Below are 17,414 nucleotides of genomic sequence, written 5' to 3'. Positions count from 1 at the left end.
CATAGCCAATGCTCGTACAAACATAAAGATGCAAGGTGAACTGACTGCTGACGAACTGTTCGATGCAGAAAAGTACTGGATTAAGGTAACACAACAACAGAGTTTCGGACAGGAGATCAAACTACTGAAGGCAGGAAAAGGCCTAAACAATGACTGTAAAATCAGAGAACTGAAACCGTTCTTGGACGAACACGAACTACTCAGTGTAGGAGGAAGACTACAACAGTCCAACTTCACATTCAGAGAGCAGCACCCATGGGTTCTGTCCAACAAGTACAGATACTCAGAAATGCTGATACAGTACCACCATGAGACGGTGATGCATTCTGGAGCAAGAGACACTCTAGTACAAATCAGAGAGCGATACTGGATCTTGCGTGCTAGGCAGCTAGTCAAGAGCACAGTGGCAAGATGTATAGTGTGCAAGAGATTCAAGGCAAGGGCCGGACAGCAGGTCACTGCGCCTTTACCAAAAGACAGAATAACTGAATCCCCACCATTCGAAGTCACAGGTGTGGATTTTGCAGGACCGCTCTATGTGAAAGAAAATGGTTCTGTGAAGAAGTCATACATTGCACTGTTCACTTGTGCTGTAACCAGAGCAGTGCATTTGGAACTGGTCTCAGATCAGTCAACAGAGACATTCCTGTTAGCTCTAAAAAGATTCATCTCAAGGAGAGGATTATGCAAGGTAATCTACTCAGACAATGCAAAAACGTGCAAGAGAGCTGATCAGGACTTGAAAGAGCTGTGGAAGGCAATCGAAGAGCCCCAACTCTTGGCGTTCTTCTCAGAAAGGGGCATCACCTGGAGGTTCATCGCCGAGCAAGCAGCCTGGTGGGGCGGATTCTGGGAAAGACTCATCAGGTCAGTGAAAACATGCCTACGAAAGGTTCTTGGGAGAGCTTCACTCAACTTTGAAGAGATGCGCACAGTCCCGACAGAGGTTGAAGCTATCCTAAATTCTAGGCCTCTGACCTTCGTGCACAATGAAGTGGATGAACCACAACCCCTGACCCCAGCATACTTCCTGGTGGGTAAAAGAATAACCTCTTTGCCTCCAAAGCCATTTCCAGCTGACACTCAGCACCCAACGCTAAACAAGGAGGAAATGACACGCAGATGGAAGTACAGGCAGAGAATTGTGACCAGCTTCTGGAACAGTTGGCGAAGAGACTACTTGCTGGATCTAAAGTCAGCACACCACTGTGACACGCCACAGCCCACCCCACTGAAAGCGGGTGACGTTGTACTCATTGGAGAAGATAACACACCCAGTCGAACCTGGTAACTAGGAAAGACTGAGGAACTGTTTCCAGGCCGAGATGGCCTAGTTAGGTCATGTTCAGTTTGTACTGTTTCAGGGACTTTGTTGAGGAGACCTATTCAGTTGATATACTGCCTAGAGATTTAGATGAACACCGTTGTTCATCGGGGGGGAGGATGTTGTAACTTTTATGTGTTACAGAGTTAATGTTTAAGTTAATTAATTGAGCTGTATCTAAAGATATTTTCTTTACAGTTATTTGAGAACTACATACATATTTTGTTGTATTGGTTAGTATTGAATTACGCTATTGACTGCAAGTTCCAGAATGCCTTGCGACAGGAGAGAGAGAGATCACGCCAGTTATGTCAAGTGACAAGTGATTATCCTGACTTTTCGCTAGCAACTAACTTTTGTTGTTTTGTAGAATCTAAAGTTGTTAAATGTAACGTGAACCAATATTATTACTAAAAGAAGCTTTCACTTCAAACCCGACGTCCCGAGTCATTACTTTGAAGATAGTTATTCTATAGTCTCTGGAATCCAAAACAGCCAAATACTCATTTACATTTAAGTCATTTAGATGAGGTCCTTATGCTTCCAAAACCGTACCGCAAGAGATCATGTTTATATTCAGACCAAGCGCCGCGGCTCTTAACAAAACTCCCCTCTACAGAAGATGCCTTCGTCCAATGACTGTGTAATGGAACTGAGAGTCATGATCAAGGGCTAGACTGAACCATGCATGAGAACACCAGCTGTTCTGGATGACTGTGTGATCACACTCTCCATAGCCAATGTGAGTAAGACCTTTAAACAGGTTAACATTCACAAGGCCAGATGGATTACCAGGACTCGTACTGAGAGAATGCACTGAACAGCTGGCAACCTCTCCCTGACACAGTCTGTAATACCTACATGTTTCAAGCAGACCACCATAGTCCCTGTGCCCAAGAATGCCAAGGTAACGAGTCTAAATGACTATTGCCTCATAGCACTCACATCTGTAGCCATGAAAAGTTTTGAAAGGCTGGTCATGGCGCACATCAACACCATCATCCCAGACATCCGCTGCAAATTTGCATACCACCCCAACAGATCCACAGATGATGCAATCTCTATTGCACTCCACACTGCCCTTTCCCACCTGGACAAAAGGAATACCTACGTGAGAATGCTGATTATTGACTACCATTAAGCGTTGAACACCATAGTGCCCTCCAAGCTCATCACTAAGCTAAGGACCCTGGGACTGAGCACCAACCTCTGCAACGGGATCCTGGACATCCTGTCGGGCCGTCCCCAGGTGGTGAGGGTAGGCAACAGCACATCTGCCACACTGACCCTCGACACGGGGGCCCTTCAGGGGTGTGACCGATCATGGTCCAAACACAGTTGCAGTGGTGTAAAGAACTTGAGTAAAAAATACTTTGAAGTACTACTTAAGTAGTTTTTGGGGTATCTGTACTTTACTATTTATTTTTTTGACTACTTTTACTTCACTTCATTCCTGAATTTACTCCATACATTTTCCCTGACACCCACTTGTTACATTTGAATGCTTAGCAGGAACAGAAAATGGTCCAATGCATCCACTTATCAAGAGAACATCCCTGGTCATCCCTACTGCCTCTGATCTGGCGGACTAAACACACATGCTTCGTTCGTAAATTATGTCTGGAGTGTTGGTGTGCTCCTGGCTATCTGTCAATGTAAAAAATGGTGCAGTCTGGTTTGCTTAATAAGATATTTGAAATGATTTATCTTTTACTTTTGATACTTAGTATATTTTAGCAATTACATTTACTTTTGATAAAAAAAACGTATAAGTAGTATTTTTTTTTTTATGACAATTGGGTACTTTTTGACCACTGCACAGTCGTGAAGAGGGCACAACACCTCTTCCCCCTCAGAAGGCTGATAAGATTTGGCATGGGCTCTCAGATCCTAAAAAAGTTCTAAAGCTGCACCATTGACAGCATCTTGACTGGCTGCATCACAGCTTGGTATGACAACTGCTTGGCATCCAACCGCAAGGCGCTACAGAGGGTGATGCGTTCGACCCAGTACATCACTGGGGCCGGGCTCCCTGCCATCTAGGACCTCTATACCAGGCGGTGTCAGAGGAAGGCCCTAAAAATGGTCAGAGACTACAGCCACCCAAGTGTCATAGACTGTTCCATCTGCTACCACACGGCAAGCCGAAACGCAGCACCAAGTCTGGGAACAAAATATTCCTGAACAGCTTCTACCCCCAGCAATAAGACTGCTGAACAGTTACTCAATTGACTACCCGGACTATTTGCATCCCCTCCTTTTTTTGTTGCACTTCCTCTATACACACACAATGAACTCTACCCACACACATACTACACGGACACTCCAACACACAAAAACTACAAATCGCTCACACACACAAACACATATGCATATTATTGACACCACACACACATTCACACAGACACATATACATTTGACATTTTAGTCATTTAGCAGACGCTCTTATCCAGAGCGACTTACAGTAGTGAATGCATACATTTCATACATTCTTTTTTTTTTTTTTCTGTGCTGGCCCCCCGTGGGAATCGAACCCACAACCCATGTGTGCTATTTCATAGTTTTGATGTCTTCACATATGCTTCTGCTACTCTGTTATTATCTATCCTGATTGCCTAGTCCCTTTTACCCCTACCTACATGTACAATACCAGTCAAAAGTTTGGACACACCTACTCATTCAAGGGTTTTTCTTTATTTTTTACTATTTTCTACATTGTAGAATAATAGTGAAGACATCAAAACTATGAAATAACACATATGGAATCATGTAACCAAAAAAGTGTAAAACAAATCAAAATATATTTCACTTTTTTTTTAGGTTCTTCAAAGTAGCCACCCATTGCCTTGATGACAGCTTTGCACACTCTTGGCATTCTCTCAACCAGCTTCATGAGGTAGTCACCTGGAATGCATTTCAATTAACAGGTGTGCCTTGTTAAAAGTAAATTTGTGGAATTTCTTTTTTTTTTCTCTTTTTATGTATTTCAAGAACTTTGAAAGTTTCTTCAAGTGCAGTCGCAAAAACCATCAAGCGCTATGATGAAAATGGCTCTCATGAGGACAGCCACAGGAAAGGAAGACCCAGTTACCTGCAGAGGATAAGGTCATTAGAGTTACCAGCTTCAGAAATTGCAGCCCAAATAAATGCTGCACAGAGTTCAAGTAACAGACACATCGCAACATCAACTCTTCAGAGGAGACTGCGTGAATCAGGCCTTCATGGTCAAATTGCTGCAAAGAAACCACTACTAAAGGACACCAATAATAAGAAGAGACTTGCTTGGACCAAGAAACACAAGCAATCAACATTAGACCAGTGGAAATCTGTTCTTTGGGCTGATGACTCCAAATTTGAGATTTTTGGTTCCAGCCGCTGTGTCTTTATGAGACGCAGAGTAGGTGAACGGATGATCTGCGCATGTGTGGTTCCCACCGTGAAGTATGGAGGTGGTGTGATGGTGCTTTGTTGGTGACACTGTCTGATTTATTTAGAATTCAAGGCACACTTAACCAGCATGGCTACCACAGCATTCTGCAGCGATACGCCATCCCATCTGGTTAGCGCTAAGTGGGACTATCATTTGTTTTTCAACAGGACAATGACCCAACACACCTCCAGGGTGTGTAAGAGCTATTTGACCAAGGAGAGTGATCGAGTGCTGCATCAGCTTTTTGAGATAATTTATTTGAGAGAATGCCAAGAGTGTGCAAAGCTGTTATCAAGGCAAAGGGTGGCTACTTTGAAGAATCTAAAATCTATTTTGATTTCTTTAGTTACTACATGATTCCATGTGTGCTATTTCATAGTTTTGATGTCTTCACTATTATTCTACAATGTACAAAATAGTAAAAATAAAGAAAAACCCTTGAATGAGTAGGTGTGTCCAAACATTTGACTAGTACTCTACATATTACGTCAACTACCTCATACCACTGCACATTAACTCGGTACCGGCATTCCTTGTATATAACCTCGTTATTGTCATTCTATTGTGTTACTATATTTTATTTAACACATTTTTCTTATTTTAACTTTAATTTTTGGGAAAGGACACGTAAGTAAGCGTTTCAATGTAGTCTTCACCTGTTGTATTCGGGGCACGTGACAAATCAAATTGAATGTTTTCGGAAACAAGCGCTGTAATATGCAAATATGTCCGTGTGGGAACCCTAACCCTATAAAAGATGTGTAGAAATTTAACCATTAAAAAAAGTATCATTATTTCTCGCTGATATGTTAACAAAAACGTACCGCACGCGTCTGGGCTTTTAACAAAACTCCCCCGGCCAGAAGATACGTCAATAGGAGCTAAAGGTAGTTTAGCATCTATGAATGGGATACCTTGAGACAAGCATTACTTCGTTATCATAATGTAGGAAACCGTTTGAATGACACACAGGCTAATCCACATCCCATGAGATGGACGAAAGGATGTTATTCACATTCAAAGATACCTGATCCAACTGACCTTGCTTAGAAGTATTTTTGTTCATGCAGTCCCTCGCTGGAATCTGAACAAAAAGTCAAGAAATTAAAAATTAAAAAAAATTAAAGAATATTGGACTTGGACTATACTTTTTTAATTCAGTAATAGTGTTCTACAATGATCAAATCAAGGCGACGGCATTGTAAAATGTAACATTAGCTCTCAACTTCAGCCAGTTTCTGTTTAGAAAGGAGTACGATGAGTGCACTGTATAATAATTGGGAGGATATGTCCTCTATCAAAAGATCTTGAGCTTTTTGGGAGGTAGTTCACTTGCCCTGGGTACAAGCCTTGATTCAGCTGTTCTCCCTCAATTACCACACATTTACAAAATCCCTGAACTACCACATCAATGGAAATTTTAGATGATTCTCAGTTCAGTATCAGCTAGTTAACAACTCCAAAAACTGACAATGGAGTGGGACATTGCATTTACCAGACCAATTACACGGTTTGCTGTTGCACAGTAGTCTGTTCAAGTTGGTTCATTACGTAATGGAACATTCTCACCAGCAGAACATTTTAATTTGGAGAATGTTTTTGCAGACAAGCTCATTAAGCCAAATGGTAATCTCTCCTCTCAGCATTTTTACAATAGAACTACACTGAGTGTACAAAACATTAGGAACACCTTCCTAATATTGAGTTGCACCCCCTTTTGCCCTCAGGACAGCCTCAATTTGTCGGGGCATGGACTCTACAAAAAAAGCAACACTCAATAATGTTCAGACACAACAGAATGACTGTGTAACGTGGATATCCACGGTCACACGAAAGCGTTCTACAGGGATGCTGGCCCATGTTGACTCCAATGCTTTCCACAGTTGCGTCAAGTTGGTTGGATGTCCTGTGTGTGATGGACCATTCTTGATACACATGGGAAACTGTTAAGCGTGAAAAAAACCAGCAGCATTGCAGTTCTTGACACTCAAACTGGTGCGCCTGTCACCTACCACCATACCCTGTTCAAAGGCACTTAAATCTTTTGTCTTGCCCATTCACCCTCTGAATGGCACACAAACCATGTCTCAATTGTCTCAAGGCTTAAAACTACTTCTTTAACATGTCTCCTCCCCTTCATCTACACTGATTGAAGTGTATTTAACAAGTGACATCAATAAGGGATCATAGCTCTCACCTGGATTCACCTGGTCAGTCTGCCATGTTTTGTACACTCAGTGTATATGAATTAGCATTGGGGGCGATAAGCAATTTACAAAGACTAGAAGCAGACATTTTTTCCTGCTCTTCTACTAGCCAGCTCTTATCAGCAGGCTTGAAATCTCAGACAGATGGTGTGAATGATGCCAAATGTGCATCGTTTCCCTATCATGAGCTGCATCAGGCTGTATACAGATTAGCCACTCTGGAACATCATTACCACATTCACATCTAAAATGCTAAAACGTACAAATAACATATTTGGAAATTGTGAATACACTTCCCACAAGTGCGGTTTCATTCATTTTGTGGTACTGTAACATTTTCAATAACCCCTATGGAACAGGATTTGAGAAGATCAGTTCAAACCATGGTCTTCCACACTCATGTGACTTAATCAACTAGAATAGATATAGGATCTATGGAATGTGGTGTTTGGCACGCCCTATCTTTTTAGCTTCATATTGAATAACTTAAGCTACGGTGAGGAAAAGGACACTGAATACCAAAAGTGGGATTGACAGTAAAGTAAATACATATTTATTTGAATCATCACTTTAGTCAGCTCTGGGGATGAAACCTTTGTGGGACCAAACCAGAAGATTCTAGCTAAGTGAAGGTAATGTAAATGCATGTAGAGTGGAAAAACAACAATTGAAACCAAGATATTCAAGTACTTAAAAAAAGTTTATTGGTTTTAAAAACCATTAAAAAAAAATCTCAACATCAGTGAGCACTTCAATTAAAAAAAGACAGAAGAAACTTTGCTGAAACGCTAAAGCAACTTTATCAAATTACTCTACGGTCTGCTGTACACTGGACAACAACAAGGGTTAAAGGGACTTTATACCAGGTCTGTGAAAAGTACAGGACTCAGCTGCCCCTGTGCACTTAAAGAAGAACAGACAGGGTTTGTCTTCATTTAAGTACAAACATCAGTGCTTATTTTCAATGGTTTCTGGAGAAAAAAATAATAATCTTCACAGAGTTACATAAAAAAAGTAAAAACATCTAAATAAACAGAATGGATTCAAAACCTGAACATACAGAACAAATATTAATCTGAATTAGTAAACGTCAAACAATGCAAGTAACTTGTGAGTCACTATACCGTTCTGTTCCGATTGACAGGACCAATCCTGAATTACAGCAAAGTGGTTACAAATACTCTGTACAATAGAATTCTACAAACATGCACACATATCATTTATTAACATGGTGAATGATTTATTTGAGAATATTTCTGTTAAAATGTTTTTAAATTGAGTTTCATATTCTCATGAGAATTAAGTAAAAAAAATTAAAAAAAATGTATCTCACTGAGATTAATTTATATTGCTACACAAGACAATTAGCGTTCTCATATTTTTTGATTGACATTTCAATTATTCTTTCACTTAGTTAAGCTCTTTAAAAAAATATTTGGGGGGCTTCAATTGATGCATTTGTCCTAAAAGAGGTGCCAATGCCTTGGTTCATTAAACGTTTAGTGCAATAACATGAACCTTCAAAGCTTATTGAAATTTTAACCATGACATTCCGATGTCCATTGCAATGTTCAAAATCTGTCAGAGAAAGATAGCTATGGAACCTGGTAATATATAATACTTTTTTATTTTTTTTAAATACCCATGCTATTTTCTCACTTGAAGCAGACGTCTTCTGTAAAAAGCCAACCAAAATAAATCTCAGGAAGCAAATAAAAAACACCAAGCTAAGAAAAAAAATCAAAACACACAGCATTATCTGTACAAGAAAGGGCGCCAGCGGCCAAACACACAAGCACAGTTTAGCTGGCTCCTGATCCAAAATCACCAATATAGTATTTCAGAGGGTGCAGGTGCACAGAACCAGTTTAAGTTATAACAATACAGTGTCAGAGCTTTCATATGTACAAACGGTGGGGTTCAAAATGAGAGGAACACTTACAACAGTCAACTGAATTAACCCCAATATTGTCCTGCTACATTGGTTTTTATAAACCAGAACAGTAGTGTGGTTTTCAGCATGTTTTCCAGTGCTACAGATCAGTTGCCAGTTTCACAATTTCCTCAAATTATTTTCAACCATCCCACCTGAATGAAGGACAATTCCAAATGGCCATATAAAGGTCATTGACTGATGTCAGGCAAATAGGCAAATGACTGGGTTACTTGTGGGTTCTTCTAAAAAATCCTATTTAATGGTTTTTATCTCACACTAATTAGTTACTCTTTGGTATGGATATAAGGCTCAGAAGATTAAAAGCTCATAAAAACCACAGGATCTGGCCAATTAGCTATTCCCTTTATGATTTGCATGCCTTATTCACACACTGTTCTTCACTATACTATAAGCTATTTAAACCTGTAATAGATGACCCGTACTTTACCACTAAATGCCTTTTTTTGTCTCCAGGTGAAACACGTCCCTTCACTGTTAGAATAAAATGCAGTGCATTAATGAACTCAACAAGAACATTATTCAAGGGGAAGAAAATTACAATTTATACAAATGTTTGTAATTCTGTATTACAGTATTCCATAATACTGTATTTTCTACTGGATCTAGACTAATGTAAGGGGAATAGCTTTCAATGTACGACGGTAAAATATGCAATTTTGTGCCTTTTTATAGGAAGGACTTCGAATATCCAATGGCATAATATTTTTTTCAAAATCATTGAAACTCCTTTCATTTACAGTAGAAGGAAACTATGAAATTTAATCTAAATTATTTCATATCCATCACATTTTTTGCTGAATGTATGTAACATGAAACAAATGTAAAAAAAGGGAAAAACGGCATACATTTACATAAACCTGCAGTAACCTACTTTGACAGTAGCAGCCGCTTTGAGAAGTAAAAAAATGCATAGTTTTAAAATAAATCAGAACCAGGAAAGTCATTTTTCCCCAAATAGATACATGACTGAAACAGGGCAGGGTCATCTCCAGTCAATACACTTTGGTATAGGGGTGTCATAAGGTTCAATTCCTATATTCCTCCACTTCCTTAAATCAATATATTTCTGTTAATTAAAATGATACCTGCCAAATAGTCACAAAGAACATAAATAAAAATCCCCACCAGTGCCCTACACAAGTCTTAAAAAGCTTGACAGAGGTGAAAAAGGTCATCTTATGCATTATACGGTTTAAATACAAGATTTAACTGTCCTTTGAGCTCCATCTTAAAGCCCATTTCCTTTAGTTCTGCAGTCACTAAAGTGCAAGCTATCCCCATTACAGGTCTCTATTACGATTGTTTTAAGTCTTATAAACATATACGATTCCAAACAAAGCAATCCTTTCGACACTAAGGGCAGGGGAGCTCAACTACAGTAAGAATGTCAGCATTCAGGGCAAAATGTGTGTGAAGCAGGCCTACAAAATGACAATATTAACAGATAACATCTGTTGTTCTTCAGCTACCTGCTCTCAGTTTCACTGTACTCAAAGTGCATTAACTACTGGGACATGAGGGGAAATTTGAAAAGGTGAAAAGACATAGTACATCAACCAAATTCAAATCTCGATTTAATAGCCTACATTTTTTGTACCATGCACACTGGAATTTGAGTGGTCAATATCTTATTTGTAAAGTTTGCATAACATTTCAGCAAAACGGTCAATCAGACATCTTCTGACAAGTTTAGTATACAGACAGTATATCTTGACCTTTAAATCTATAGTTTGAATAATATTCTGTAGAGTCACACAGATTCTTTTTCAAACAGCTGCTGTTTTCCTACTTGTAAAAATACCAATTCTGAGAGAATGGAACTAGTTTGCCTCAATATCATTGCAAACAATGTATGTTAAAGGTCGAACGCAGCTGTTTTTATCTCAATATCAAATCATTTATTTCTGGGTAAAAATGAAGTACCGTACTGTGATTTAATTGAAAACAATGGTCAAAAAGTAACAAAAATAGCTTCTTAGCAAAGAACAAATTCACAAAGCAAGAATTTTGCTAGGACTGAGTAGGGATGGGAAACCTAAAAACTAGCTGTTATTGGCAGAAGGTTTGGAACTCTCTTATTGGTCTATTAAATACATATACTGCCAGATGATGTCACCATGCAGGCCAAAACTCCATCTCACCTAAACAGGCTGAAAGTTCAGGCAGTCTTTTCAAACAGCTCCTAAACTAAAAGGGCATTATCATTTTCAAAGTATTATTCCAACCACAGTGTGGAAATATATAAAACATGGTTCTTTAAGTGGACCAATGATACATTTTTATTTACAGGGGGATTTGTTTTTAACCATTGATTGATTTTGGTATATTTGTCTTGCACTTGGAAGCACCTGCAATCCTTAAGAAGACTTGAAACGGCAATGAGAAACATTAGCACCAGTGCATGCTACTGCAAATACCCTCTCAAGGTATCTCAACTCTTCATTGAGAGGTACAGAGGCATATTAGGTGAGCATACGCCCCATTTAACGTTCTCGCACAACAGTATGCTTCTAAAGCAAATCTTCAAATCTACCTCAATGGAAGGAAAACAATTTACAGAGGGAGGAACAGTTGCCAATTATTTGCCAAACCTCTTGTTTTAGTCAACAGCTCCTGAACAAAAACATTATCCAAAATGATAGTCTACAGATAGATGTTTGGTAATCTTTAAGAGATCTCTTTATATCCTGTCCTTCTAAAAATGTAAAAATACTTGTTATTCTACTGTCTTGATTTAAATGCTCTTGAATGACTTTATGATGTCTGAAGAGGGAGAAATGGATGAGTCAGCACCAGCGATGAGCTGTGAGAGAAAACCAGCATATTTGTAAGAGTGATCATTTCTGTTCAGCCTGGCACTTAGACTGGACAAAAGTCATTGTATCCAGAGTGTTGCAGTGTGCTATACAATGTCAATGTGAATAATTCCAAAGAAGATTTTTACAAAACAATAGGTATAAACAAACCTTCATGAAATAAAAGCAGAGCCCATATTAACCCATTAACCCGACTGTGGGCTGGTCTTTACTTTCCAGCCAATCAAATCCATTGGAATTCGCAGTCTCACTGCAAATCTGCTGGAACAGCGGATCATTCTTCAGTTCCTCCAGTGTAGAGTCTTCATATTGTCCCTGCTGCTGATTGGGGTCAAACAGAAGGTTTGTGTCCAAATTGTTCAGGTCATTGATGCTACTGGAAAGATCAGAGGTCAGTCGAAAATCAGACCCCACAGCGTTGAGTTCTGTCACCTGTCCCACGAGCTGATTGCCAGGAGTATGGCTGCCGTCCACTAAGAGGTCTTTAACGGTGGTGCTGAAATCTAGCTGCTGCTGCTGTTGTTGCTGCTGAAGGTTCTGGGCCAGCAGCATAGGCTGTCTCTGCTGATGCTGCTGTTCTCCAGTAGCTGATTGTGCTTGGCTGTCACCTGCTGAGAGAATCATCTGTTCGTTCCTAGAGTTCTTCATGAGGTAACCAGGCTTCTGAAACTCGTACGCATTCTGAGCGTTGGAAGTCATCAGAGTCTGATGGTTGGCACTGCTGGGGAAGCTGGGCGTGGTCGCTAAGATGTGGGTGAGGTTCATGCGGGCTGTGTAGTTGGACGGCAGGTTGTTGATACCCAGGCCCCGCACCGCGTCATCACTGTCCCCGTCCATCTTGCTCAGGAGCACGTTGGTGATCTTTTTGCTGTTGGTCTGGCCCTGCATGGGCAGCACCTCCGTCTGCATCATCACGTTGACAGGCACAGACTGGCTCCTCTGTGCCATGCTGCTGACGCTGACATCCACATGGCTGTTGGCGAAGATGTTGATCATCTCGGGGGTCACGGGGGAGGTGAAGGGGGACACCACTGTTCGGGGGATGTTCTGCAGGCCCTGGTTGCCACTCAGGTTTCGCTGGCGCACGGCAGGGCTCACACTACGACAGCGGAAGGTCCCGCCTGCTGAGGATGTGCTGGTGGTCTTGTTGTCCAGAGGAGCGGGCACAGCGAAGCCCTCCTGCTTGTTCAGGTTGGCCATACTGGCTGCCTGCTGCTGCACCGGAGAGATGGGTGTCAGGCGGCCATAGTGTCCGTCGTGGTGCCTCATCTGAGACTGATAGGACTGGCCAGGGATGGCGAAGGCATGGGGCTTTCGGAAGTGGTCGTCGACTAGGTCTTGATAGCTGGGGAGGATACTGATGCCGTTGATGGAGTTCCCCCCGCTGTTGTTGTAACCATTGTTCATCCACTCCAGTTTGGCCTTGTCTGGGTGAGTAGCCATGGGCCTCTGCATGGGCTTGACGGGGCTGCTGGAGACAATGCTGCCGTCGTGGTAGCCTGTAATGCTGGAGTTAATGGGAGTGAAGGCAAAGGGATTCCTGCACTCCACAGGGCTGGGGGGCACGCTGCCGCTGCAGTTGGAGTGTGGCGTGCCGATGGGGGTGTGTCGGCTGCTCCCCAGGGCACTGTCCACCGGGGTGGTGGGGGCCATGCGGGAGCAGGGGCTCTCCCTAGTCATGCCCTGGCCTCCTCCCATCATCTCAGAGGTGGATGTGGGGGTGGGAGTTGGGGTAGGGATGGGGGTGTGGACAGGGGTGGTGCTGCTGTGTACTGATTGGTAGTAAGGGGTCACTGTCTGGTTGGAGGACATCCTGTTGCCCTGCATTACAGACTGATGGCCTTGCAGCGTCACGTCAGCTCCGAAGGCCTGCAGACTGCTGTTGAGCTTCATCTGCTCCTCCATCTGCACCAGCTCCTCCACGATGCTGTCCTGGGTCATATCGTCATCATTGAAATGGAAGTAGTCCATGTCTGTCTGCATGGAGAGTTGGCTAGAGGCTGGGGCCTGGCCCATCATGGCCAGGGGCTCCATGACCGGTGTGGATGCCTGCTTGTGGTCTGTGATCTGCTGGGCGTAGGCCTGCTGCTGCTGTTGCATACCTCCCTCCAGCTGGCCCCCGACCCACATGGTGTTCCTCAAGTCACTCACAGTAGACTGCTCCAGTAGGGCAGAGCTGTTGGGCATGGATTGCATGTTACCTGTCATGTGCTGCTGGTGCTGAATTCGTGCATGACCAGCCGGGGCACTAACGTTGCTGATGCTGCTAGTGTCCATGGTGGTCAGAGTGTCTCTTCTCTGCACGGAGTTCTGTGGCTTGACAACAGTCTGGAAGCCTCTGGTTCCGAAGGGGGAATCAGAGAGTGACAGGATTCGAGTTGGGACAGTGGAGTTCAGTTTCACAGTAACTTTGCCGATGGCTGGTGCACTTTCAGGTCTGACCGGGGTTCCTGCCCTGGGGAGTTTCTTCACTCCTGCACCAATCCCATGTCTGTAACCATCGGAGCCCCCAAGAGACTGCTGGGAGATGAAGACCCTTTTGACAGGCGTGGGATAAGACTCTGAGCCGACGCCTGGGCGCTTCCTGGGGCTCTTGGACGCGATGAGTGATGTGGCAACAGTGCCGCCATTGGGTGACAGAGTGGTGCTGGTATTCTGATTGGAGACCGTCAAATACAAAGTACTTTCGTTATTGGTGTTATTATTGCTACCAGCTGTAGCTGCCACAGTATTGTTGCTCAAAGAGGACTTGCCATTGCAATTGGTTCCAGCCATTGCCTCCAGTCCCAGGGAGCCTTTAGTGTGAGGCATGGGCACACTGGCAGCCCTTGGTACAGCTCCTCCAGCCCTCTGGCCCCCTGCAGCTTCCTGAGTCATAGTAAGCCTGCTAGCACCCAGGGCCGGACTGCCCTCACTTATGGCGTCACCCTCCATCATCTTGATGTCGATGGTAGGTGTGGTGGTGGCCCGGCCTGACCTGGCTAAGGGGGACAGGATGGGGGCCACAGAGCCACTCCTGGCCCGTGGGCTGGGTCTGCTCTCATCCAGGGCTACAGTGCTGCCCATGCCAGCAGATGCAGGCCTTAAGGTGGTGTTGGTTAGGGTGGTTGTAGTGCTGCAGTTGGGAGCCAGGGATATGGTGGTCATCTTGACCACGTTGACAGTGCTGATGTGGGGTGTGGGCTGCATCACGGTCTTGATGGGGCTGTTGGTGATGAGCAGGGTGGGGGGCGAGCGCAGGGTGATGGCGCTGGTGGCTGAGGGTTTAGGCAGAATCTGGGCATAGCGGTGGCGGGCAGAGCGGTCTCCCACAGGGCTGGCTGGGATATTCTGAGGGGTCTTGGGACACTTGACAGGCTGCATTGACTGGGTCACCACTTGGAAGTTGACAGGCAGAATCTTGCTCTCCGATGTTCCCACAGGACTGGGGGACATCAGCTGCCTGCTCCTTTGTACCTGCATATACAGCATAGAAAAACATGATACAAAAAAGTATTAATAAGATGCACAGTTGAAGTCAGAAGTTTACATACACCTTAGCCAAATACATTTAAAACTCAGTTTTTCACAATTCCTGACATTTAATCTGAGTAAAAATTCCCTGTCTTAGGTCCGTTAGGATCATCAATTTATTTTAAGAATGTGAAATGTCAGAATAATAGTAGAGAGAATGATTTATTTCAACTTTTATTTCTTTCATCACATTCCCAGGGGTCAGAAGTTTACATACACTCAATTAGTATTTGGTAGCATTGCCTTTAAATTGTTTAACTTGGGTCAAACGTTTCAGATAGCCTTCCACAAGCTTCCCACAATAAGTTGGGTGAATTTTGGCCCATTCCTCCTGACAGAGCTCACGTAACCGAGTCAGGTTTGTAGGCCTCCTTGCTCACACACGCTTTTTCAGTTCTGTCCACAAATCTTCCATAGGACTGAGGTCAGGGCTTTGTGATGGCCACTACAATACCTTGACTTTGTTGTCCTTAAGCCATTTTGCCACAACTTTGGAATATGCTTGGGGTCATTGTCCATTTGGAAGACCCATGTGCGTCCAAGCTTTAACTTCCTGACTGATATCTTGAGATGTTGCTTCAATATATCCACATAATTATCCTCCCTCATGATGCCATCTATTTTGTGAAGTGCACCAGTCCTTCCTGCATCAAAGCACCCCCACAACATGATGCTGCCACCCCCGTGCTTCACGGTTGGGATGGTGTTCTTCGGCTTGCAAGCCTCCCCCTTTTTCCTCCAAATATAACGATGGTCATTACGGCCAAACAGTTCTATTTTTGTTTCATCAGACCAGAGGACATTTCTCCAAAAAGTACAATCTTTGTCCCCATGTGCAGTTGCAAACCGTAATCTGGCTTTTTTATGGCGGTTTTGGAGCAGTGGCTTCTTCCTTGCTGGGCGGCCTTTCAGGTTATGTTGATATAGGACTCGTTTTACTGTGGATATAGATACTTTTGTACCGGTTTCCTCCAGCATCTTCACAAGGTCCTTTGTTGTTGTTCTGGGATTGATTTGCACTTTTCGCACCAAAGTACATTCATCTCTAGGAGACAGAACGCGTCTCCTTCCTGAGCGGTATGACGGCTGCGTGGTCCCATGGTGTTTATACTGGCATACTATTGTTTGTACAGATGAATGTGGTACCTTCAGGCATTTGGAAATTGCTCCCAAGGATGAAACAGACTTGTGGAGGTCTACAATTTATTTTCTGAGGTCTTTCTTTTGATTTTCCCATGATGTCAAGCAAAGAGGCACTGAGTTTGAAGGTAGGCCTTGAAATACATCCACACGTACGCCTCCAATTGACTCAAATTATGTCAATTAGCCTATCAGAAGCTTCTAAAGCCATGACATCATTTTCTGGAATTTTCCAAGCTGTTTAAAGGCATAGTCAACTTAGTGTATGTAAACTTCTGACCCACTGGAATTGTGATACAGTGAATTATAAGTGAAATAATCTGTCTACAAAAAAAGTATGCAACACTTTCATAACTCCAGTTATGAATAGCTTCTGTTGCACATGTGATATAGGCAACACAAAGTTATCACTTGTATAGATGAGTAACAGGAACACTGCAAAGACAGTGGGATATATAGAGTAAGCTTAGACAAACACAGAAGTAGAATACAAGCTTGGCTTACCGTGATGGGGCTGGGGACTGCAGCTACCATAATGCCAATGGTGGGATGTGGGGAGAGCAGGGCTGGGCTTCTACAGGTAATGGAGCCGACACCAGGCGTGCCCCCGTCAGCCCGCCTGGCCTGAGTCTCTCCGGGGAGGGGGGAGTGCAGCATCTGCTCCTGCTGCTTCTTCTGGATCTTCCGTTGGAGCTGCTGCTTGGCATCGATGGAGGGAGAGGGCAGGGTCTTCACTTGGGACTGGAAGGAGTGGGCTTCAGCTGTTGGTGCGAATGCTGAGGATGGGAGTGGCGTTTTAACTCCTAAAGGGAAGAGACAGAGGAAGACAGAAACAGGTTAACACATATTTTGGGTTAACAAATTGTCATGGTCCTCCAAGGCAGAGCAGCTTCTATTTTGAAGAAAGCATAACTATCCCACTGGGCACAAACTGGTTGAATCAATGTTGTTTCCACATCATTTCAATGAAATGACGTTGAACCAATGTGGAATAGACATTGAATTGACATCTGTGCCTAGAGGGATG

At 43.1% G+C, this 17,414-nt stretch overlaps 1 protein-coding gene across 2 annotated transcripts in view; it reads right to left on the bottom strand.

Annotated features, from left to right (window-relative positions):
* Nucleotides 1-7,642: 7,642 nt before the first annotated feature.
* LOC106562212 (DNA-binding protein RFX7) overlaps nt 7,643-17,414 on the bottom strand; it is a 42,516-nt gene continuing 32,744 nt past the window's right edge. For both annotated transcript variants that reach the window (XM_014126926.2, XM_014126924.2), the window contains exons 9-10: nt 16,892-17,190; nt 7,643-15,190 (exon numbers count right to left, since the gene is read on the bottom strand). In XM_014126926.2, coding sequence (XP_013982401.2) covers nt 11,912-15,190; nt 16,892-17,190 — 3,578 coding nt within the window. In that variant the 3' untranslated portion in view covers nt 7,643-11,911. The remainder of the gene's footprint in view (nt 15,191-16,891; nt 17,191-17,414) is intronic.

This window comes from Salmo salar, chromosome ssa11 (genome assembly GCF_905237065.1).
Source record: "Salmo salar chromosome ssa11, Ssal_v3.1, whole genome shotgun sequence".
Taxonomy (NCBI): Eukaryota; Metazoa; Chordata; class Actinopteri; order Salmoniformes; family Salmonidae; genus Salmo; species Salmo salar.
Note: the sequence above shows the minus strand (reverse complement) of the source record. Positions and strands in the feature narration are given on the sequence as shown.